The sequence below is a fragment of the Etheostoma cragini genome, chromosome 14, assembly GCF_013103735.1.
Source record: "Etheostoma cragini isolate CJK2018 chromosome 14, CSU_Ecrag_1.0, whole genome shotgun sequence".
Classification (NCBI taxonomy): Eukaryota; Metazoa; Chordata; class Actinopteri; order Perciformes; family Percidae; genus Etheostoma; species Etheostoma cragini.
In genome coordinates, this window is record NC_048420.1 from 12,448,310 (window position 1) to 12,473,163 (window position 24,854).

Sequence of the window (24,854 nt, forward strand, 5' to 3'; positions counted from 1 at the left end):
ACACAAGCGCGCCACACACACACACACACACACACACACACACACACACGCAATGCCAACACCACCACAAGGGATGCAGGAAGAAAGGAAGACAACAAGAGAGAAAACAGAACAGGCCATAAGTGTTTAATCTTACAGCAAAAGCTGCTATACCTTCATCAAATGTCCCATAGCCATATGTGCGTTTGTGTATGTGTGTGTGTGTGTGTGTGTGTGTGTGTATGAGCGTGACTTTGATGGTGCCATCTCTGCTGCTTTGATTTTGAGCACTCAGGGACAACACACAACAATTTACCTGGCTTTGTTTCCTCTGTCTAAACTGAGCGACATCTTTAATCTAAACAATTAAAAACCTAGAAGCTCATGTGTGTAGAGCTGCTGTCACTGAGGAGACTCACGTGCTTCATAACAGAGTACATATGACGAGTTGCACCAGCTATGCATCAATCTATTACTAATTTTTTAATTAGTTCGTAGTAACTATCAGCTAGTTTCAACATCTATAGCGCTGTCAAATTAAAAGCAATGAACTATACTCACGTTAGCATCACAAGCTGGAACATAACAGTTTCCCAGAGTTCAAAATAATATTTTTTAATACAATGTTGTTTTTTTCCTTCTTCTGACCAAGTCTAAAAAGAGATTAAATTTACACCAATATTGTGAAAAGAAAAGCATCAAATCCTCACAAGTCAGAAGTAGGAAATTTTGTCAGTTTCTTTTTCTTGAGAAATTACTCAAACTATTAAATCCTAAAATCTTCTCCTAAATAACTCATCAATTAATTCACAATTATTTCAGCCCTAATAAGCACACTTGGAGAAATATGTGTATTTCAGTGTAAGTATTATGTAGTTAACTGTCTGAAAGCAATGTAGAATATTATGCAACCTTTCCCACATTATTTAGTCTGAAGCTACTGTAATAGCATTTGTAATGTAATGTAAGGTATACTGTTATCTTTCTGAATTGGAATCATTATTACACTTTATGTAATTTTCACTTATAAGAACGCTCCTTCTGAACTTACACAACTGGTGCAAGTTACTTTTTTGTGCTCTTCACTTAAGTTTTGATTTAATTAATCTCAAAACGTGTGGGTGAATGTTTCAGTCAGTGTTAGACAGAGCGTAAGTACTTCAGATGCCCACGATTAGATGGTTAGAAACCAATCAGAATTAAAAAAATTAAAAAAAAAAAAAGGTCAAAAGGCAATTTAGTAAATCACCACCCAGAGTGAAAACAGGATGGAAACGGACCAATGAGAACAGAGTAAAGTTGCAATTTGAACATTCACACAACCTGAGTACCAATATGTCTTTCAGAAATACACACAGGCAAAACAATACACACACACACACACACACACACACACACACACACAGACAATACACACACACACCAAACCATACAAAAACCATACGGTATGCATCTTCACCACACTGCACACGTGGCTGACTGAGCAGTGTTTAGATTAGTGTGTAGCTGTATGCCTTTCACATACCTTTGGAAGGTTGTCTTTGTACTGGCACTGCTTGAAGGCGTCGCCGTAGAAATCTGCTGCCTGATTGGCCAGCTTTGCGATTACAGCATCTTTCATCTTATCTATTGAGTGAACAAAGCCAATTATGAGAGTTCATATCAGATAAAATACATACAGGATTAAAAAAAAAGTTGCGCTCTTGAAAATCACATATCACAAGCTGATCAGAACATCTGTGGTTTAAAGGGATTACTCACATTTGGTCATGCATTTAGTTTATTACGCCAAGTGGTTTTCAGAGAGCCTGCAGCTGCTGTCTGTTGCATTAACTGTCTTTCACAACAGAGTTTCTACATCACCCTGATGAAATCTTACAAAGTATAAAAAAAAAAAAAAAACTGTCCCAGTTCTGTTAGGCTGGGAGGGTTTTGTTTTTATACTTTATATATACTTATATGAAGTATTATTATAGTAAGTTAATAAGTTGCTTATATAGCAACACGTGCATGATTAAAGATGCTATTTACTCAAACTGAAATTGCTCCGCTTCCTATATATCCGTCAGATTGTGTTCCTCTTCTTCTGAGTATCAACGCAAAAACAGAGTCAAATAATGACACTGAAAGGCTTGAAAGTCGCCCCGGAAATGTATGAAGTAACAGTCTCTATGGAAGCCTATGTCTGTGTTTGGATCCTCGAGGTGTCTGTCCTTAGGTACCTGAGGTGGCTTTGAGGAAGAAGACCTCCTGGGCCTGAGCCAGCATGATAATGCTCAGGGTACCAACAGTCTCAGGGGAGATGTCCATGGTGGGCTCCCTGCTCAGCGCTGACAGCACTGTGTCCTTGATGTGGCCAAACGCTCCGCTGGCCAGCTAGGTAGCGAGACAGATGAAGAGAGAAACCAATTAGACACTAGCAATAATTGTTGGTAGCAAATACAAGATAAACCTGCAAGACCTTGCAGGCTCATGTCTATTTCAAAAGTGTGGAGTTTATTTCGATTAGTAAAACATTTCAAAATTAACAGGGGAAACTGTCTCATGTTGAAAGTAATTATCTGACTTTCTCTGTATTAATTATCTGACTTTCTCTGACTTTCTCTGTATTAATTATCTGACTTTCTCTGTATTAATTATTTGACTTTCTCTGACTTTCTCTGTATTAATTATCCAACTTTCTCTGTATTAATTATCCGACTTTCTCTATATTTTTAAGAACAATTACAAACAAATGTGAACAATACATTTGGAGTCTCAATTATACTGTATGTGTCTATGTTAAATAGCCATTATTGAAGGAAAGAAGACAAACATTGATGTAACAGGTGATTTCAAACCTTTGAACGGTAGTGTAAACAGAGTAAAACTAGTTTCTTTTGTTTGTTAGTCACATCCCGGTGTGTGCATCAGTTACCATACCAATCACGGTGTAATACACAAAATGTGTTGTCAAATCAACTCTTCTAATCTTCAAATCTAAAGTGTGTTGGTATACCCACCTGATAGTATTTGGCCGCAGCCTTCAGGCCCTCATCGTTATCCAGGTTCTGCTCTGAGGCGATCTGACTGGCCAGCGCTGCTGCGTTGAACAACACACATGTCTTCTCGTAGCCCAAACTGGCCAAAGCTGCAGTACACAAAAACAAAAGCACCAGGGTAAGACTTTTTTTGTATTCCCCTTCATCTGAACCTTAAAGGCATTCTGGTTGTTTTCATGGACAACTTGATTTAGAGAATAATAAACTTTCATAGACTACAAGCAAGTTTCCACCAAATATGTGAACAAAGGACTGGTTTTACTTTCTTTCCCACAGCTAGAAAGCGATGACCGAGGGGGAAAGTGGCAGCTGTCTTTCATCCCTTAGATACTGTGTCGGATATTGACTGCTTTGTTTTTGTGTGGGTTTGGCATTTTCTTCAACCAACATTTTCTATTGCTTCATTTTACATTTTTCTCGCCCGGAGTACACTGGACAAATTCCACAATTCACCACAGAGGACAAACAATTCAAGCGTAAATGGAATAAATGTGAAGACTAAACCCAACAAAGAGCAGTCTTGACAGCTGAAAGATGATTCTCTCTCTCATTATTCTTTTTTTGTATCGTTTATTTATTGCTGCTTTTTTCTGACCACCTCTGACCTGACAGACACTTATGTCACAACGCAAATATCTCTGAAACCCTTACTTCAGTGGCTCATTTTTCTTCAAACCCTATGAGGCACCTGGTCAGCCCTTTTTTTGGATGCAAAATAAAATGGTGACCTTTAGTGTAAGACAGATTTGTTTATCATTGTGTGTGTGTGTGTGTGTGTGTGAGTTTGAGAGAGAGATAGAGGCAGATAGACATACAAAGCGACAGATTATAAAGAGATTGATAGTAAGAGATGGTATGAAAGATATGTACCCTAAAGGCAAGGTCCTACTTTAAACTCTTTTTAAAATGATGTTAACTGCATATGAGTACATTGCACGCACAGTTACATACACAAATATTCTTCCACGGACACAAATGAATATGAGGTCGCACTTACCGAGCTTGACTGAGCCACCAAACAGAGATCCTTTATCAAAGGCATCCTTCCAAGTAAAGGTTAAGCAGAGCTGTGGAAACAGAAAGATGCTTTGTGTTCAAGTTCTGTTTGGGAACTTAGTCTAACCCACATGTGAGCCGTCCAATCAGTTACCTGGTTTTCATTGAAGGGAAATTTAGGCTCAACAGCACACAGTTGGTCATAGTATCTGGAGAGAGAAAGAAATGGTAGGATTAAAACCGTGTTACCTTATGTCTTAACCCAAATACATGCACTAAATTGTTTTCTACAGATTGTATTGTCATCGCGTTCATTGTAAATACACAAATATCTTTATTGTATTTACAATCAATCTTAAGTTTGGTTAAAGTTAAGTTTTAAAAAAAGGAAATAAGAAATAATGCTGTACAGTAAGACATAATTGAAAAACTAGGGTAGTAATTATTATGACATAACTGCAGATCTGAGGAAGCTCTGCCATTTCAGAGACACATGACAATGAGTCAGGAAAAAAAAACAAAAGGTAAAACGCGCACACACAGTCAGTCAGTCAGTCAGTCAGTCAGTCAGTCAGGGCTCCCCGCTCTTCGTCTCATCAGAACCTGTGCCTGCCTGTGACGTGAATAGTTATTATTAGAAATGAAGACATGCATAACATGCAGAGGGGCCGGTTGGGAAATCCCCTATTCCCAGTTCATCCACCCTGCTTTTTCAGTGCCATGAATGATGAGATTGCAATCTTATACATAAACAAAGACTGGTATAATGTATAGAATTATAAACACAGAGATTGTTATCCTTATGATACCCATTCAGATACACAAGGACACACAAATGCAAAAAGGAAAGCTGAGATTAGGTGGGCCTACTGGTTAACTAAAGAGTAAAAGAAAGGCCTGGACAAAACAATGGTTACCATGGTGACACAATAGCTGTGTGTCAGCACGGCTTTGAAAAGGATAGGGCCAGTTGCCCTGGCTACCTGGCTGACATAAGGCATGTGCAGAGAGCCAAGGAGTGGCAATGCTAGCTTCCACCTCGTTGCTAATAAGACCATGAATCTAAAAACACGCAGCCCTACATCTTACACACAAAGCATTTCAAAATCACACTCTCCATTTGAGGTAGTTCGTTACATTCCCAGATTGAAACAGTAAACTAATATTTGAGATCTTGTGAGAATTATTTCCTTTCAGGCAGTACAGATCACATTTTTTTCAATTTCCTGTCATTTTTGCTTTCAAATACTTCTAAACTATGTTTTCTAAGAAACTGTGTTTCATTCATACAACGTAACCTAACGTGACAGGGGGAGGATTGTGCGTCGAGTAGAACAGCAGTTACCATGCGTGCATCATGCATAAAGAAAATATAAAGATGCTGTTTGAAGATAGGGGAGAAAAAAAAGGTTCTTGATTAAGGATTCAACGTGACGAAAGGAGGATTTGAGCATTAAGTAAAATAGCAGTTGAACACAAGCACATCATAAATTCAAATTTTAAAGACACCGCATAAAGAATTTGAATCTGTATTTTTACTGTACATTTGTACATCTGTACATTTTAATGTAGCATTATGTCAGAGATTGCAATGGCGCTGGGCAAAAACCAATCTGGTGTATTAGGTCGGTGCAACCCTAACATAAACTGACTGAAACTGATCAACAGTCATGACCATCAGCCAATAATTGTTGGCGTCACACGTAGTGTGTCTCAGAAAAGCATTACAAAGTCACATGAGTGAAAGAACCCATTGTGTTAAGGTACGTGAATGTTTTGCATCACTCCAGTTCTGCTGCACTCTGCCTGTTGGCTTTCACGCAGCACCTTGAGCTGGTATAATTTTTAATATCTAAAGAGCTTTATCTTGGCACTCGCTAGACAGTTCCACTTTGCACTGTGCTACCATGCAGCTCACATTGGAGAAAATCGAAGACCCGCACCTTGCAAGTGCATACTTGGCTAAGCACGTAATTTGGGCAAACCCTGTGCAATAAATAACTCATGAGTCATTGAGAAGAAACACTGAAATGAGAGAGGGCAAAGTCTGCATCTATATGTCACCTAGGATCACCTCTGTGGCCTTCTGCATTACTAGCGGTCAAGTCACTAATATATTATATTAAATTTGAATAGCTGCATAAGAGCAAGTTGGCAGTCAACAACAGCCAAGCGGGGTAAACTGAGCATGGGACACAGAAAAAATTGTTTATTGCCATGAATCTCATTTCGGTCACAGCACATGTACAGTGGTTGGCACTGTAACACTCTTTTGTTCTTTACACTGTGCATATACTGTATGTCATATGTATGTTACCGCCAGAGCAACTATTTAAAACATAAAGTCCACTGAGTACATACTGGCCTCTCTTTGTGACTCATGTCATCATGTGTTTTCTTGCTTCTGAGTCTGGTACACACAGCTGCAATGTTTTATCGTATTCATCTCGGTTTGCTGATATGAAAAGCTGTGGTTACCTTCCCTACCTACCCTGGATGTTTGACCATGTGGCTACCAAAGGCCTGAAGGCCTAGGATGTAACGTGGGTCTGAATGTGACTGGCATATGACAGGAGAGGCTGGTGATATTCTGTGTATATTCGTAAGTTATCGTTTGAAGCTGTGACTTCTGTTGATGTCATTATACCAAGCAGAACAGGCAGGTGAAGATGTTTGATTGATGACCAGGTTGAATAACGACGGCTGGATGTACTCCAAATTTTAAGTTATGCGGTCACTGATATACACTTTTGTTTGAGCTTGTTTGGTGGGATTCAGCACGTGTTTTTTTACATTGTGTCATGCTATGTACGCTTTTCACCTTGGGGACTATAAAGTTTAGCTAAGTTGAACGTTGAAGCTAATTCTAATGCTAGTTGACGTCACTTCGACGAATAAGTGAAAGTAGCTAAAGTATCTGACAGTTCAGTTGAATAAGTAAACAAACCAAGTCTGTGTTAGCCTCTCAATGAAACTTGGCATGAATGTCATACGAGACGGTTATTAGCTTGTCTAACTTTAGCTAGGTTAGCAACTAAAAGCTAGCTATCCCATCTGGGTGCGGCAATGACTGGGCTAACTCATCGCGACAGGTAAGTCGGTTGCTCTGAGTGTTAATAATATTGTATCTAGTTCAAGCCTGTAATAAAAGGAGGATTTTCTACCTGAGCAGAATCTCCAGGCAGCTCTCATGTTTGTCCAGCGGCCTTCCAAGCGCGTTCCTGCGGAGCTTGTTCAACTCTTCCACGGCACGGATGTACTCCCCCTGTTCCTCGCCCGCTGGGTATGTGGCTGTTACAAATTTCGATAGCGGTTTAATCAGATCCACCTCAGAGGACTTTTTTAACGGGACTGAAATAAACGTCGCCATTTCGGCCCGTAAAAGCGATTTATTAAATCAGAAAAACAGAGACGATTAACGACCAACGAAATACAAACAACAGCTAGCTACCCACTTCCTGGATTCTGACAAGGAACGTCAAATTACGTCATGGGAAACAGAGAGGCACACTGCGCAGAATCCGTATTGTTTTGAATGAGAACATAAAAGGCCTTGTCATGTCAGCTTATATTGTGCTTTAATTGAGCATTACTGTATTCCCAAACATTGTTAGATAGTTTTTTTTTACAAATAATCAAATTTCTACAAACCCGCGAACCGGGGATTTCTGGGCCCATGAAGTGAGCAATTGCCCTTTTAACCCAGTTGGTGATTAAGCAATATGCGCTGTATGTGCACAACATATATACAGTTAATGGGTTATAACTGTTAAACCAGATTGAAAATTAAAACGGCTATAATGCAGAGGCAACTCGGCAACCTGTGAAACCACGAATATACTCAATGACAGACCCTTTAAGACATTCAGGTGTGAACTACCAGCTGTTTTCAGTCCACCAGAAACCGAAACATTGCTAGTATTGTGGTCCTGTCTGATAATTGATTGCAACAGCTGGATTCTCTTCATCCCAGATGGGATTCAGCGTCTGACACAATTGCTGCAGTGAAAATGAGCATGGTTCTGGGTCCTAAACATCTGCTTTGGGAGAGACATTTGGCAGGTGTCACGTGCTCTCATCTGCTCAACAAATGAGTCACTGCACTGTCATCACTGTTTTTACACTGTCACCTTTGACATCAGGCCAAAACTCCAGTACACCATTGTTGTTCACATTGTTCCTTAGGCAAGTCAAAATTATATTTTTCTCCCTAGTAAATGCATGCTCTTACAAGTCAAGAAAGATAAATAGGTCCTGTTTTTTTTGTATTTTAAATAAAAAAAATAGAATGTTTTGTCATTAGACAGCAGTTGTCCAACAAAGTTTTTCCGGAACTTCCCCTCAGTGGTAAACAAATAAACTGACAGTACCCTTACAAAGGCAAAAGACACAGAATAAAAACATATATTAACTACAATAATAATAATAATCCGATATTGCACATTTGTATTTGCAGAAAGACTTATCGCACCATTATTTGTTAGTGTTCAGTTCTTTTATAGCACCTGGGTAAAAACTGTTCATAAATCTGGATGTAAGGGCCTTCATGGACCTGTAGAGGGCAGCAGGGTGAAAAGGTGATTGTCTGGGTGGGAGGAGTCCTGTGTGATGCTTCTGGCTCGAACGTCGTAGGTGGGTAGTTGTGTGTTTATGATGCCCGGTGCAATTTTAGTGACTCTCTGTAGTGCCTTCCTGTTGCCTGCCACATCAGAATGCATTGATGCTCTCCACAGAGCATTGGTAGAAAACAGTGGCTGCTGTGCAAGATTTTCTCTCTGAAGGGTCCATTATTTTATTTTTTAATAAATAAATAAAATGTAATAGGAACATTCACATTTCTCAGAGTACTACACAGCTTGTGAAAACAGTTGTATAATATCCACTCTGGCATTGAAGGCGCTAACAAAGTCTGAGAAAATAATCCAATATTGGATATGCAGTTTAAAAGACATTTACCAAATAAGGAGGGTCCAACTAACACAATGATGGAAAATTTCATAAGTACCCCTTCAAGAACTATGCCAATCAAGCCCTTCCATTTCTCTGTCCTTGAGTCAAGAAACTACGCTACAGTTCAAAGTAAGGAAATATATAATACAGCAGGACACCAGAGAAAGTTATGAAATCATTTATTCCCAGCACATGTGGTAGTGTACATCTCCAGCATACAATACTGTGCACATGAGAAGCATCACCATTGACATTAGGCTGTACATGAACAGTGGTCACCTCTTCTGCTCACACTCTCTCTCACACCCACACACACTCAGTTTCACAGACAGACGACTGGTCAGGCCTTCAGGGGACCAAAACTGCTCGCCAGAGTTTGCCTGACTCACATCTGCTCCGTTACTGAACATAGTTTACTGCGATGTGGTACTCGTGTCCTTGTAAACACCACAAGAGCTACAGTCCTGGCTCTGGCGCATGGGGACTCAAAAACACAAATGTTGTTTAGTCTGGAATTTTTTTTTTTGTTCTCCTTCTTATAGGCGGGTAAGAAAAGGGTGTAGTCTGTAGGACTACCGACTACTCATCCAGCTTGAGTTTTGTGATTTCTTAGTGCAGACTTGGTCTCTAACATATAAAAAAAACAAGGTGTTATACTCGACAAGAACCAAATTATCCCCCCCTCCTCCCCCCCATTCTTCCACATGCTCTTTACTAAATAGCAAGCTAAAAAGTTTCATCATACCAACAAGAAAGTTTATGACAACTATTGACATAATTAAGTTTTCTTCGCAAGAACGAAAAATGATACACATGCAAACACACACACACACACACACACACACACATTCTGACACTTATATGCGTGCAAAACTGTATGCACCTGCAACACTGCCAGACATTGTGTACCAAAATTAAACGGGGTCAACTAACAACAGCGACTCTGAGGATCTGTGTGAGATTTCACACAGGTGTCACTCAAAACACATGACATATACTTCCTGTGTTCAGCTACATAAAAACACAAGATTTTAACGATGGATGTGGAGGAAAAGACTACTGAAACCAGGCTACCGCTGTGATACATTTCTACCAGCCTGCTGTCTGATGGGTTGTTTCTTGCAGAGCAAATCCTGGAATGGAGGGTTTACTACTATGTACATGCAGCACACAAGCAGCTCAACCAGAGGAGGGTTTAATTCACCGTTGGATCAATTCTGTGAATGCTTCCGATGATCCAGATGTACAGAGCCAATTTTTCCTAAAAAAAAAAAAGCCTATCAATCTGAAACCCGTTTGGTCCACATTATATAAAGGTTTTTGGATAGGCGTTAATGCTCTGCATGTCAGTCTTCTATAGAAGTCTGTCCCTCTTTTTCAGCATATTTATGGCCAAAATCCCAGAAGGCAAAAACCGCAGTCCTCTAAACCAGTGTTTCAAAGTCAGCACAGAAAGCAGAGGACTCAAAGACGAGGGGCATGTGCACGGTTTGTGAAGTGAGTAGAAAATTGAGCTTAAAAGCCAGTATGGCACCAAGTAAATTCAATGACAAGACAAACAGCTGATCCATAAATAAAGCAACTAAAAACAGTAAAAGCACAGGCCAACCAGGACGTAGCTGAGTGTGACGTCATGTCAACAGACAGAGAGAGAGAGAGGTATGGTTGGAAGTCTAAAAACCCAAAGGATGACTATGTGACAGAAGTTAATGAAATCAGTCCATCTGACCAAGTCCAAGAAACAAAAAAACAAAAAAAAACAATGTTTTTGGTGTCAACATCCATCAATGACACCACTTCCACAAATTTAGCCTGGATATTTCAGGGGTTAACAAGCTAAGCTGATCAAGAAATGGTTTATTAAGACAACCCCGTCAAGATTGTTAAACAAGCAGAGTAAATTTGGGGAATCTCATTTAAGCAGGTTAGTATGTTGAGATCGCATGCTGCTCAGCAGTACAGGTTATCAAATACTGGCCTAGTGCTGGTTGTGTGCGTTGTGTAAGAAGGGCAACAAGCAATAAGGAAACTGCTTTCTTTCCTTCTCCTCTCTCCTGGAGCCCATCCCCCTTTATCCCGCAGAAACCATATAAAAAGACAAAAAGATAAAATCAAAATACATACATCTTTATCTTTCCCCTAACCCCACATCCTCCAGTCTCTCTTCTTTTAACTAATCTCCTCTGTTATTAGTGTTTTCAATATGAAACAGTGGTCGCACCCATGTCAGATTCTAACATTTACATGGCTTTAGCGCAGTCTGACTGCTTTTCATCGAGTGATCGTTTTTGAGAGAACGGGAGGAAGTATGAGGAAAGAGTAGAGGCAGGCAGAGAGAGACAGAGGGTGCTTCTGCTCCGAAACAGAGGGTGGAGTACTAGTGATGCCATCAGATGCCTCCTCACTACTTCAGGATTAGATGGAGTCCTTCGCCCAGGTCATCTGGAGACATGTGTTGTGAAAGAATTAGTACAATGAATCCTTGTCAAAAAAAAAAAGGATCTACTGAGCCTTGTTACAGCCCAAAATATAATGCAAGAGAAAAGACAACTTGTGCATTATGAACTCACCTTTGACTGTGCTGATCAAAAAACAGCTCTCGTCAGGCAAGTTGTAAACCATCTAGAAACGTTTTTAAAAAAAACAATGAAATGTGGCTGATCATCTAATGTCCCTTTCAATTAGTAGACATAGTGGTTCCTTGGTACTTTAGTGGTGATTGACAATGTTAGGAGAGGTGTTCATAAAAGCAGCAGCAATAAAGTACAGCATGTGAATGATAATGTGAATTACATGCAAATAAAAGATGGCGGTTTGGTCAGACGGCACACAAAATAGTGACAGACATCTTATTTCTTCCTCTGTACAGTCTAAGTCTCAATCCCAGTCCTACCATTTACTCTTGCCTCATCCCCCAATATTACCTTTTTTAAAGGCAGATACCAATAATTACTGGCCACCACTTTTGTTACATTGCCCCTGTTGATTTATTTATTGGGCCATCCGTGGGTTGGATTAGAAGATTTAGACACCATTCACAATGTAGTGAAGTTAAAATGAAAAAGTGCAAAGTCTTAAACACATTATAGTATAATACAGTCATCGTTTTGCGGATGTTATGCACTTATAATAGCAGCACAAAATGCAAGAGCAAGCAAGGTGTCTATAAATATCCATGTTGATGGTTTTTCCTGCTTATAGCAGAGAGTTTTGAGAGTATCCCACAGTTTACCTTTTTAATTTCAACATACCTCTTAAAAAAAGAGCCCTCCACAGCTGAGAGTGTAATACTCCAAAGTGCTACTGAAGAGGAACAGTTTTGCAAACGGCCTGTGTGTGAGTGTTGGTACCTGGTCACTGAGCAGGATGTGTATGCCTGTAGGACCCTGTCTGTACACTTGGTTGATCGTTCCCAGGGGAAGGCTGCACACACACGCCATCTTACGGATGAGTTCTGCAGCTGTGAGCTCCTCTAGGTACAGCGCATGATACACTACACAGAAACAGACCAGAAAAAATTGTTTTGTTAATATTCACACATTGCATTCCTCCATGGCCTAATATATGTGTGTTATACTGCTGTCAGACACAGATATGTTTACCGTGTAAACTAGAGGAAATGCTGTGTTCTCCATTTTCATTGGTGGAGTGTCTTTCCAGCAGGGGGCTCTCCAGCAGGGGGCTCTCCAGCAGGGACTCCTGACAGACGTAGACTGTCAACCTGGGACGCACTGACCTACACACGAACATCATCATTTATTCAATCGAACATACTGGCACCTTTACAGTGCCCATACACACAAACACAAAAACTGACGCACACTTTGTAACACACCTGGATTTGAGTGCATTGAAGAGTCTGATCCCATCTGCTGGCCCACAAATCTGGACCAGGTCGTCCCGGGTTAGTTTCAACAAATCAGAACCTAAGCAACAACATAAGAGGACCAGTCACTTGCACGGCAGCATTAAGCTAGATTTATGGTAACCGCTGTGTTCCCGGCGCGCACCATATAATGACGTTGTCATTATATGGTGCCAATATCATTATATGGTGCCCGGCGCCAAGGCCCCGCAAGCTGTAGCGCGCCTCTGAATTTTTGTAACTACACGGCTGGGAAGAACAGGTTATCTGTACAAACATCTGTGTGATTCTTCGTGTACAGACCACAGGGAGTCAAACAGCCTTAAATGTGGTCAGAGAGAGACACCACACTGGGAAAGAAGAAACCTTTTGCTGGAGTGTATGAAAAACACGAGATTGTTTTATCACAGCTAAAACAAACGGCTTCATGTAAAGAGTGTTCTTCAGTGTCACAGGCAGACAGTCATTTCGATTAGGACATAAACAACAGACACGTCAATGATTACGGTAGATAAATGTGCTGTTTCGTGGTACGTCGGTGTTTTAACAAGGATGTGTTTACTACTGTTGCCAAGCAGCTTGCTTTCCTTAACTTCCGGTTTCTTTTTTCTACTACTTTTTCCTGATTTACATATTTTGTCTGTACTTGTGTTTCGGAGTGTACTACAACAAACAATGCGTTGAGAATAAACGTATTTGTGCGTGCTCTTAGGGCAAGCGCCATCGACAGCGGCCAATGCGCGTAGTCGAGCGAGAGTATAGCCGTACCTTCACACGCAGGTTTTAATGTTTGACAGTGTGTGTTTGTGTGTGCACGCGCTTGCGTACCTGAGAAGTGAGTGAAGAGCCGTGTGTAGGAGTTGAAGCGATTTTTCAGCAGCCACTTCTGTGCGTCCTGTATGGAGGCGGTGGGGCTCAACTGCTGCAGAGGAGGAAGAGAGACACACACGGTGTCAACACACTTCCACACCTGCGTCTTACTTTACCTACTCCACAGTAGCTCAGTCTCACTGAGGAATCATACAATACTGTACAGTTTTAAATGTTTGATGTAACAATTGGCGCTGCAACTAGTCAGGTTTCTTTTAAATATTTAAAATGTGATTACATTTTTTTAAATATTTACCTTTTCCACCAATTCGTACAGGTGTGAAGAGGGGAGACTAACCTCCGACGTGCCAAGGCTGCCAGGGTCAGCCGGGTGATTGGGTGAGGACGAGTCACTAGAACACAAGAAAAGGACAATTAAGAGAGGTGAGACCAACACACGCCTCAGTTCAAAGGCCACACACTTGTACCCACACAGTTACCTGTCCGGTACTGAGGAAGTTGTATAGGTGGACAGGGGGGTGGAGGTGAAGGAGGGAGTAGCTGCCTGGTTGGGGCTCACGTAGGCGTCTGGCCACGGGGAGCACTGACGGGAGACACATATGTAAATACACAATTAATCAGAGATACCGGGTTGATTTACATTGTAGGCCAACTCCAAATATCTCAAAAGAAAAAGCATAAAAGTTGAGGAAAAGTCAAGAGTGGATTGGGAATTTAGCTTTGCACCGTCTCCACCCCAACTAATCCAAAATTGTCAAATACATGGCATTAAAACATGTCCTCCCCAGCAGCTGATGGTCTGGTGTCTATAAGCTTCAGACTACAGCCAGGTGTCTACGGGGGGGCAGACTGTGGATGGACTGATGGAGAGGAGTGGAGGAGAGGGGAGCAGGGTGCTTACACTGCCTCTCTTGGCCAAGGAGTCACCACAGTCAGCGGGAAGTGTCCGCTTGCTGGATTTTTTCAGCTCGTGGTCACCCGCATCCTCTATGATGGGTTCAAGCCTCGTCTACATACAGACACACAGCAGAGGTTAGCCAGCCAGCGACCAACACAAAAACACAACCAATAACCTGAGGGCAGTCTTAGTGTGGCATACAAGTGCAGAACATCCCAAAAAAGCTGCGATGACGCCTCTGAGACAATAAAAAGTCTAATCTATACTGAATGACAAAGACTTAACAGCCCAATCAAAGGAGCAGTGTTTTTGCACATTTTAGCATTGTCTATATACAAAAACTAGTTTTCCTCTTGTGTTTTATCATGACATGGGCCACCTCAGCTGACAAAAAAAAAAAAAAATACATCTTTGCTAATGTCATACAAATGAATTTGGTTTCATGAAATAAAACCTTTGCGTTCCGGGGAAAAGAAGAACAGAGTGTCTATAGTTTAGACTGTCCTCTACAAATTAACTTGATCACGAGACGCGATGCGTCAGGTTCCAGGTAGCATGCCCTCTCAGCCTAACAATTTACACTACTTGGGGAAACCCTGTTGTTCATCTTAACATTACTGCCAACCACTTTCCAAAGCATACCAGATGCCATACTGTCTTATTTAGTACCTATATGTTAGGAGGGAAACAATCAAAGCCAGAAAACACAAAGAAATGGAACTTTTAAAAAAAAGGATCAAGTTAATTTGGCAGCTCATTGTATTAAAATGACTGCTGCTCAATTGTGTTTTTACAATAGATTAATCTAATAGTTGGTTGGCAGAGATTTAATCTGCAACAATCGTGATAGTAGACAATCATCAGTGTCAGTTATCAAGCAGAAATGCCAAAAATCTCTAGTTTCAGCTTTTCAAATGTGAGGATTTACTCTTTTTTATGGCATTGTAAATTGAACACATTTGGGTTTTTGATGGACAAAACAAGCCACCTTGAGCTGTGAGAAAATAATTGTTGCAGCCCTACAATGGCTGCCTGAATGGCAAGAGAAAAAAAATGTTTAGAAATCTAAAGCATTCACACGTTTGAGAAAATGGTTGGCAGTGATGTAAAGCACCACTATGGCCCTTAACCTCAAATTTAGCAACATAGTGCTCCGCTTTGCAGAAACACATTTCCCTTACTTGAGTGCATCCATTTGAACAAGGGTAACCCCCAAATTAAAAATCAAAATAAATGTTTTCTAGTACTTTAGCCTGGTTTGTACTAAAGCTACATATTTGTACAGCCTGACAGTCCATAGCAGCTACATACTGACCTCTGACAGGATAGTGGTATCATAAGAAGGCTGGTACTTTTCCTTCTCTTGAGGTGAGCGTTTCTCCATCTTTTCCCTGTCTGTCTTTTGCTTTCGGTCCGCCCCTTTTGGCTAAACGGGAAGCAAAAAAACAGAGCTCGGTAAAGGAAGACAGATTTAATTTGCTATGAGGGCCGACGCATTGACCCCCTATGAGAGAACAGGTGTGTACCTTAAAGACTTTAATTTGGCAGGAGGCAGAGTGGAGGTGCTCCGTGTACTCTCCACTCTCTCCCTGGGCGAACGTGTCGAACTGGATCCTGAAGGGGACGCCCTTCTCTCCACCATGCTTCCTGGGAGTGAACTCTGTGCTGATGCAGTGCACCTGCAGACAGCGGGGAGACAAGAGTACAAGTGGGATGTGGAATGTGTTCTGTGGAAATTCAGTGGCACGCCCAAAAGATGGCACAAAAGAGCTGATGTGTGTGTGTTTGTGTGTGTGTGTGTGTGTGTGTTACCTGCACAAACACAGAAGATCTTTTGTTTAAGTCCCACAGGAACTCTGCAGCGTTGAGCTGGGAGGGGTGAGTCTTTGGCTCCACAATGCCCACGGACATGGGGATATCTGTCTCACACACAGACACACAGATATTTGAACTCCAAATCGCACACACACGGGACAGTTTAGGTAAACATTTCTCGGCAGGCTTCATTACCGATGTCAAGGAGACGGTCGCCAGGACGATTCCATTTCCAGCCCTCCAGCTGCTGGTGCTCTGTGTACTGCAGCCGGCGGTCATGAAACACCACACGCACTATGCTCTATACAGACACACACACAAAGTTTATTTGACGCAAGTAGTGAAATATTTTCCCTCCAGTTACCCTCCAGCTGTGAGGATCCTCTCACCTTCACCATCTTGTTGTTGAGCTCTGGTAACTCCTCCTGCTTCCTGTTGTCCAACATACGCACCTCATAAGACTGGCCTGAGAGAGGACAGCAGAAGAGAGAACAAGAGCAACAGAAGGCCAAAAAAAAAAAACACGATGGGAGAGGTTTGAAAAATAAGAGCCACTAAAAACAACACAGTTGAGTGAATGTAACTATTCCCTGTGTTTTAATGTCTTCTCAAAGGGGATAGTTTTTTTGTTGTTGTGTAATTTAGGTTATGTCCATTTTCATTTCTCATCAAATGGTTTGACACTATATGTTTATAAAAGACATTTTTGTGGCAGACTATGGTTTAAAAAGTTATGTTTTACATAAAGGCCTGTTTACACGGTGTGATTTTGGGCTGTCCCAGTCAAAAGTTGACAACTGGAGAGAAATGTGAGTTGGAAATCTTGTTGTTTGATTGTACTTTGAGACGGACAGTCCAATTTCAGAAAAAAAGTCAGCACTGATCCCCACGCCTTGACCAGTTACGCATTCTCCACCTCCTTTGAAGTTTTTTTTCTAAGCATAGAAGTGCCAACTTACTCCCCTCTCTACCAAACCTACAAATTGGATCTAGACCACACAATAAGTTAAAATATTTATTTCATCCATATGGACATATTTAAGTTGACATTTACATCCTGATAATAACATGGATTACCAGACCACCTTCAAACAGCCCAGTCTGTACTTTGGGAAATGGTTTTGCACAAACAAACAAAAGACCTCAAATTGCATTTAAAATTAGAATGTTGCTAGTTCCTCCATTTATGTGAATCCCTGTGCGTTTAATAAAGTAAATCTCCATTTGTGTCATGAAGCTAAGTACTGTAGCAGAGTCAAACTGGTGTTCTGTAACATTAAAGTGCTGAGTAGTGATCAGACATGTTACAGTAGTTATACTAATGTGCAATGAATGAATGAATGTAGTAATTATTGATTTATGTTAAAAGATGGATGTAGCCCCAAAACACAAAGAAGTGAACTGTGTATGTACGAACCACATCAGATGCAAAAGTCTTTGTGTTAGTTTTACTAGTCCAAGTAGAAAAAATATAAAGTCACTAACTTCACTTCACTCACTTAACAAAAAAAAGGACACGCTTGTTGGTTAAGTACAATCAAAACTGTCTCTTTAGCGCAAGCACGGTGTGCCTCACCTTGGTTCAGGTATGTGAGCGTCTCGTCGTGCAACTTGACAGCAGGCGAGGTGGCGGCGCACAACACATACTGGAATGGGGTATTTTTGGTCTCACTTTCAGGAGGAAGACTGGAGTCCTCCTGCTTAAAGATGGGCAGAGCCAGCACATCGCTGAGAGAGTCAGGAGAAGGAAGAAAGAGGGGGAAAAACCACAAACAAAGTCAGCATAGATGTGATGAAAAGACACGCAAGCGAACAAAAACCCATCATCAAAGAACAGCAGCCTAAAAGTTTTCCCTTAGAGTTGCAAAGATTAATCGACGGACAACTAACCGCCAACTACTTTGATAATCGGTTTACGTCGAAAGTAAAGATTCTCTGATTCCATCTTCATAATTGTGAATATGTTCTAGTTTCTTCACTGACTATCTTTGAGTTGTGGGCAAAACAAGACATTTGAGGGTGTCACCTTGGGCTTCGGAGAACACTGGTCAAGATTTTTACGATTTTCTGACATTGTATAGACCAAATAACTAATCAAGAAAATAACCGACAAAATAATTAAAAATAATTGTTAGCTTTAGCCCTACTTTCCATGAAGACCTTAATTGGTGCATCTTTGGCCCCTCAATATTTTTCCCCCGGCTTTGCCCGTTTAATAAAAGTTCTAAGCTTTTTCTTAAATCTTCAATACCATCCTGATGGAAATCTATCGCTGTGACCTCCAGGTTCTCTCTAAAAATACATCAAATTCGCTTCTGCAAATTTGATGAACTGTTGAATGCATCACTTTTGGCATGACCACACTTTACATCCTCATAGTGTGGAATTATTAATTGCATTGGCTTATTTTAGAAGAAGGGACAAAGGCTCTCCATCACTCAAATGGCTCTCTTATTATGTATGCATGAGAAAGAAGCAGGATAAATGAACAGATACAGCCAGAGATAGCCTTCGCTGCTGACACACACACACACTATCTCACACACTTGGCAGCCAATCTAGACAACCAACCTGTCCCCAGCTCACCCTGACAAATGCTGCAGGAGTGTCAACTAGTGCACAGTAAACTGGGGTGTGTGTGTGTGTGTGTGTGTGTGTGTGTGTGTATATCTCAGTGGCTGTGCAGAAAAGGATCCATGCAAAGAAATGCATATCATAACATCTCATTACCTAATAAAACTTTTGGCAAGTCATGATGCTGCTCTAAACCCAAGCCAAAAATAATTTTAAAAAACTTGACAATTTGAAAACACGCCGGAAGCACCTTCCTCCCAAACAACAAAGTCTTCCAAACACATGCCTGCTAGATTTATTCTGTCTCAAATCACGTCTCTCGCTGTATCACTTGCTGCTTTCTCTGTAGAGTGGGTGCCATAGCCCTGCTGCCCAGGAAACTACATTTTCTTCCTGAAATCTGAGGAGCTGGTCTCACTGAAACACACGGAGACATTCTGTTCCTTCTAGCTGCTGACTCCAAACATGCCCCGACGAAACCCACCCCAACACCACAGATAGCACTACTCCTGCAGCCACTGACACCCCACACATCTCTCCGTTTTCACTTATTCACTTACATGCAACCCTCTCTTGAGTATTGGCAAACTTGCTTACCGTCATAAAAGACTGACACACACACCTACGTCCCACCCGGCTGAATGCACGCTAAAAGCAGATGGCCAAGGGGACAGCTGATAAGACATGCAGGTCGTGGAGCTTCTGGACTTATGCACATAAATGTCATCACCTTCCGTAACCTATTACATAATTCAGTGCACACATACCGCAAGCTACTAATTTAAAAGGTGGTTTACAACATTGCCCCTTCCATGCCAACACATTCCTTCTCATTAAATCATTTAAAAAAGAAAAATACAGGAAGCCTATCCATCCTCCACATACACATTATCAACAAGTAGTGCTGACTAATCAGTTTTCCTGAATCAAAAGATGCAATATTCAGGGAGAAGTCACCTATGTGACATGATGCAACTGGTGGCATGTTGACAAGTCATTCAATTAACATGGCAGATGAGAGGGCTGCATGTACTCCATTTGGGCATTTAAGACTGTGGGCGAATACTGGAGCTTGACATCATGTGTCAATTTTGGATTGTATTTTGTTTACATAAAAGACCTGAATAGTGACACCAAAACAACCTTTTTTCAAAACTATAGTTTGGGTAGTAACAATGTGTTTTTTTAAATAGATATTTTAACATCTAGAATTCCATAACATCTGGACATCTGTTGCAGAGATTGTTTGATTGGATCAAAAGCTCTACAGCAGCAACGTAGTCATGAACCTTGTGGTGAGATTGTTTTGTTCAATTTTATAGAATGTGACCACGCTTTCATTATGTTAGAAGTTAAGAAAAGCCCAGACCGGTCAGGTACTTTTTAAGCTGCAAGTAAGAGAAAGAAAGGGGCTGAAGCCACTTACACCTCCAAGGTCAATTTTAGGAGCTTGGATAAAAAAATATATATATATACACTCAAATCAGATCAATCACCTTGTACATAAAGTATAACGTTTTGTTTCCACACACAACTGTCTTTAGAAACAAAGCCATAGATCAGTTCTGATAGCTCTGCCAGTTTTAGGGGCCACAACAAGGCCTTTTTCTGCAAACTTCCTCTGTGTTGTCTTAAAATGTACACGAAGTTGACGTCTCTTTATGGCAACGCACACATAATTTGAGCAACAGCATGGACTGAGAAATATATTTGGCCCTCACATTATAACACGTGTCCTTTTATTGTTTTTGTGCGTGTGGTTTAGTGGAATTAATCTTTGTGTGGCACCCTGCAGTGACTGCCCTTTTCCAAATCCCAAAACAAAGACAATTAATGCACTCAGTACAAAGGGAATTACACTTCCAGACAGAGTGTATGTTGATCTCTCTATCTGTCGACCCTCAACTGTTTGGAATCTGGGATTGGCATGTTGGTGTTGACTCAGTCTCTGACCTCATGCTGTAGGCTCCAGCCCCCAGCTCCTGCCCGATGCCGGACAGGCTGGCATCGAAGTCGTGCACCAGCCCCGACTCTATGGAGGCGTCGTCCATCTTCAGCACCCAGGCCATCGGCCCCAGCTCCTTGTCCTCGGCTTCTACTCGGAGGGCCGCCAGCTTGCTGCAGGTACGAGAGGTTGGCTAGCGAGGAAGTGGGCTCTACAGCTTCTTAGTGACACCGAGAGAGGAAAGTTATGCTATTCCATAACCGCTCCTTGGCAGGCTGGACAAGCGAATCGGTAGCTTTCCACGGAGACCGGATGTATCGCCATATCTCCACTTGGGGTTTACGGTGGTCTTTTTGTCACACAACACGGCGCTCCACAACTGGCAGACTATCGAAAAGTAACGATAAGTTAGGATCCACTCTGCTAGCAGATGCTATTTGTGACTGAACGTGCGAGCTGATTGTCAGTATGCTAACGTGAGCTAACAGCTAGCTAGCTTCACAACGGCAAAAGCAAGATAGCGTGTATCCATCCGCCCCGTCGTTAACGTTACCCCAAGTCGTCGAGCAGTACCTATATCTTACGTTAGCCCAACACAATGTAATAAGAAGATATTTTGTTTTAGTCCACAAGCCGCATCCCACGCAGCGTCAGCACAGCTGTTGCTACCTAGCTATTAGGCTAGCATCAACTTCATTGCTTCGTGTAATGTTTGGTGACCTAACAGAAGCTCTCCTCTTGTGCTCCCTGTACCATCCCAACCCGCTCTTCTCTTCTCATCGCGGTGTTGGAATCACCGCTAAGGCTCCCGGTCCTTAAGACGCAGTCCTTTAACCATCCAAAGTGCAGCAATTGACACAAAACCAGGCATCAACATGGCTCCCTTAGCATACAGACTGACGGTCTGTGTGAAGCCTGCAGGGAAGCCACCACCAGTCTCAGGAAGGATGCCAGGACGGCGATGAGCCAATCAAAGGCCACATTCTGTGCCCAGCACAGGGGGGTTAGCCAATCAGAGGCCTTCGAGCTCCCATCATTGTGTGCAACTGTAATTGCGTTCTGCCTCCCAAAAAGTATAATGCATACTTGTCAACAAAGATGAACATCTAAAGATAGGATACCAAATGAGCACCATCCATCAGCCAGATCCTGCTAAAATATGCATGTGGCAGGTAGATTTGATTGACTCACCGGTCAAAAGAACAATATTAATCTATTTAGTGGTTGGTAAAATTTGAACATTCACTAGCCATTTGGCTGTTGGACACAAAAGTTAGTTTTGTACCCTGCTTAGAGTATTTTTGTAGATATATGCAACAGTCTGTTCCACACAGACACATGGCATACAGGCCCACACACTCAGTGACAGGGCGCATTGTGCAGATTGCCTGACCCGTGAAAGAAAGCAATGAACCAAATAGTTATTTATTAATGTATATTATATAACTTAGACAGCTATAAACAAAGCAAACATTTCACGTTTAGCTTCACGAGGTTCGTACCGTGTGTAACTGCTGCCGCCTTGTCTCTGTACGGGGACTCGGAAGTTTTCAGCGTAGGGCTGCCAGAACAACATCGTGTCCTACAAACAGCTCTCGCTTCAGTATGTCTCACACAAAATAAACACGACTCAGACCGTTAGCGAGGAGGTTCAAACAGGAACTCATGTCTGTTTCATTTTCAGCTTTGAAGAGGAGTTTACACCACAGAAGTCGGTTGCAGCCTTGTCTAGTCAATAATTATCCACAGGTCGAACCCTGGACGTGGCGCGCGGTCAAGTCTCTGTGTGGCAAGTTTTTTTCCGAGCAGGGCACGCTCTATTTTGGCTAATGGGGGAAGACCCACCTCAGGACTTAATTACTGTCCTCGTTTGACTTCGCGCACAATTCAGGACATGGACGCCAGAGAAGAGATGCATACATGAAATTCAGCACTAGTTTCAAAAATAGCTATGTTGCATAAGACATGTATGTTGTTTTACACCACGTCTGGGTTAGTCAACTTCATTAACTGCTGTGCACATTTTCCTGCAGATGAAAACTAATGAAAATATTACTATGAATTAAAGTGTGCCCTCCTTTTATCACAGGTTATAGACATGAGTTACGAGCAGTATAACCAGAGGCCTTTTTTGTCAGTTTCATTTTAAGGACTTTTAGATGCCTAAAGAGGGAAATGTATTCTGTACTGCACAAGAACAAATCCCACAACAAACTTATCCCTTTTATCATCAGCTGTGATAAGATATAGAGTACATTACTCCAAAAAGAACAAGCCTTCTTGCATCTTTTCTACAGTAACTATTAATCATAAACCTTTTAAATTAGAGGATATCTTGGTTGAAGGTACAGCTAGAGATAGTGGATCTTTAAAAGATATACTGTAGATGGTTCACCATTGATCCTGGGTCTTTAGTGTTGAATTGCACGAGCAGTACTGGTATTAGTAAAAATGTTAAATATATAAATAACAATTCTAAGCACACTTTTCCCACGGGACTCAATTGCATTTCACAAATCATGAGGCAGGGCTTATCATGGTCTGTACACGTTCTTTATTTTAATGTAAGCACAGCTTTGTAAATGCACGGAAGAAACTGTGAAAACTAGAATGTTACAAGAGGAAGGAAAGAAAGACACAATGAAGAAGAGAAGAGAAAATTGTGACATGACGATTTTTTTCAGAGCTGTAAATGATACATTTCTACAAATTTCTCAGCTGAGAAAAAATAAGTGTGAGAGAGACTACAGCTAGCGCAACAGAGAGAGAGAAATTAAAAACAAGGATGGGCACACATGCGCACCCCTCTCCTAAATGACACTGTTATTATTGAATATCCCATTTTGATATCATATATAGATACATATCCACTATGTGATAATAAGCCATGTCCTGCCATACTTCATGTGGTAAGCAGCACGCACCCGTCTTCCTTCCCATGTTGCCCAGAAGTGGACTGATCTAAGATGAGCTGGGAGAAAGGGAGGACACCATGAATTTTTCTGAAAGGGGCGGACATTGTACACTTTAACTTAAAACCCCAGTCACACTATTCTGACCGTCGATAGGGCTCCAATAAAAACTTCTTTTTAAAATTTAGTCTCATGCATAGCCAAGCACATAACACCTCCTATACTTTGGAATCTGCATGTACTGTATTCGCTATGAGCAGGCATGACCCACCGGGACCAGTTAGTGCTGTGCACGGTCGGTTGGTCGTACCTTTTAGGCTAATCAGCACCTTTTTGAAAGAGAGAAAGAGTGTTTCTGTGTGCGTGAGAGAGAAAAAATGCTGCATTAAAACCTCATTGCGTAAAATAAATCCAAACTATGACACAATGTAAATTTACATTCCTGTCTACCTGGCCCCAGTCACTCACTGTTTAAGAAAGACACAAGACGGTACCATTCGTTCGTCTCAGCCCTGTTCTTCAAACCATACCCCGTTAAAAATGAGAACCATGCAGACGCACCACTTCCTGTTGACATCAAGATGTTTTTCAAAGGGATACTGTAGTGTTCGGGACAGAGGACGGACATTTCATATCTTCATCCTTGAGTGATTAGTGACAAACCTGGGTGTGACTGAATGTGTGTTATCTGTTTATGTTTAATCCAAATTTAAGGGTTCAGTTCAGCCTGTGATCGGGGTGGATCCTCAGCGATGCTCGGAACTTCCGATGTGTGTTTTGTTCTTGGTTCTTGGTCTGTGTGGGTGTGAGCTCATGATCTCTCGTTTATGTTTGGTGGGCAGAGTTGCAGTTCTGTGGTTGCCCTGTGGGAGGGCGTTGTGTCTCCTATAGGCCCTCAGATGGGGGTTCGCCGCCGCCGGAGCCAGACTGGGCACGCTTGATGTACAGATTCAACAGCTTCAGCTGCGGACAGAGAAACAGACAGAGGATAGATATGTAAATGCATGTGTCTCTAGGGGTTGCAAGGACGTTTTTTAATACGTCAAAC

The 24,854-nt window shown here is 41.6% G+C and overlaps 3 protein-coding genes across 57 annotated transcripts in view; all 3 read right to left on the bottom strand.

Annotated features, from left to right (window-relative positions):
* pdcd6ip (programmed cell death 6 interacting protein) overlaps window positions 1–7,502 on the bottom strand; it is a 14,445-nt gene extending 6,943 nt beyond the window's left edge. For both annotated transcript variants that reach the window (XM_034892065.1, XM_034892064.1), the window contains exons 1-6: window positions 7,181–7,502; window positions 4,171–4,225; window positions 4,018–4,087; window positions 2,982–3,109; window positions 2,202–2,355; window positions 1,505–1,605 (exon numbers count right to left, since the gene is read on the bottom strand). In XM_034892065.1, coding sequence (XP_034747956.1) covers window positions 1,505–1,605; window positions 2,202–2,355; window positions 2,982–3,109; window positions 4,018–4,087; window positions 4,171–4,225; window positions 7,181–7,386 — 714 coding nt within the window. In that variant the 5' untranslated portion in view covers window positions 7,387–7,502. The remainder of the gene's footprint in view (window positions 1–1,504; window positions 1,606–2,201; window positions 2,356–2,981; window positions 3,110–4,017; window positions 4,088–4,170; window positions 4,226–7,180) is intronic.
* Window positions 7,503–9,128: 1,626 nt separating this feature from the next.
* ubp1 (upstream binding protein 1) lies at window positions 9,129–22,677 on the bottom strand. Of its 5 annotated transcripts, none has more exons than XM_034892469.1 (16): window positions 22,397–22,677; window positions 17,952–18,103; window positions 16,765–16,841; window positions 16,571–16,676; window positions 16,373–16,479; window positions 16,087–16,239; window positions 15,876–15,986; window positions 14,564–14,671; window positions 14,142–14,245; window positions 13,958–14,054; window positions 13,660–13,753; window positions 12,802–12,892; window positions 12,569–12,702; window positions 12,317–12,459; window positions 11,537–11,588; window positions 9,129–11,408 (listed from the first exon to the last, which is right to left on the bottom strand). In XM_034892469.1, the coding sequence occupies exons 1-16, from the start codon at window positions 22,468–22,470 to the stop codon at window positions 11,371–11,373; spliced, it is 1,641 nt and encodes a 546-aa protein (XP_034748360.1). In that variant the 5' UTR covers window positions 22,471–22,677; the 3' UTR covers window positions 9,129–11,370. The 5 variants fall into 5 exon arrangements, with proteins under 5 accessions (XP_034748360.1, XP_034748361.1, XP_034748359.1 ...); XM_034892470.1 differs by lacking the exon at window positions 22,397–22,677 and adding an exon at window positions 20,903–21,842 and having other exon boundaries at window positions 14,000–14,054; XM_034892468.1 differs by lacking the exon at window positions 22,397–22,677 and adding an exon at window positions 20,903–21,841.
* Window positions 22,678–23,428: 751 nt separating this feature from the next.
* clasp2 (cytoplasmic linker associated protein 2) overlaps window positions 23,429–24,854 on the bottom strand; it is a 60,486-nt gene continuing 59,060 nt past the window's right edge. For all 50 annotated transcript variants that reach the window (XM_034892417.1, XM_034892435.1, XM_034892446.1 and 47 more), the window contains one exon: window positions 23,429–24,769. In XM_034892417.1, the coding sequence (XP_034748308.1) occupies window positions 24,692–24,769 (78 nt within the window). In that variant the 3' untranslated portion in view covers window positions 23,429–24,691. The remainder of the gene's footprint in view (window positions 24,770–24,854) is intronic.

What these genes read in the sequence shown, in the direction of transcription:
- ubp1 (XM_034892468.1), bottom strand. Translation starts at nt 21,018, where the DNA reads ATGGCCTGGGTGCTGAAGATGGACGACGCCTCCATAGAGTCGGGGCTG. An exon ending in ATACCACTATCCTGTCAGAG is followed by an intron (nt 14,672 to 15,875) that starts GTCAGTATGTAG and finishes GTCTGTATGTAG; the next exon opens with ACGAGGCTTGAACCCATCAT. An exon ending in CCTTGGCCAAGAGAGGCAGT is followed by an intron (nt 14,246 to 14,563) that starts GTAAGCACCCTG and finishes GTCTCCCGTCAG; the next exon opens with TGCTCCCCGTGGCCAGACGC.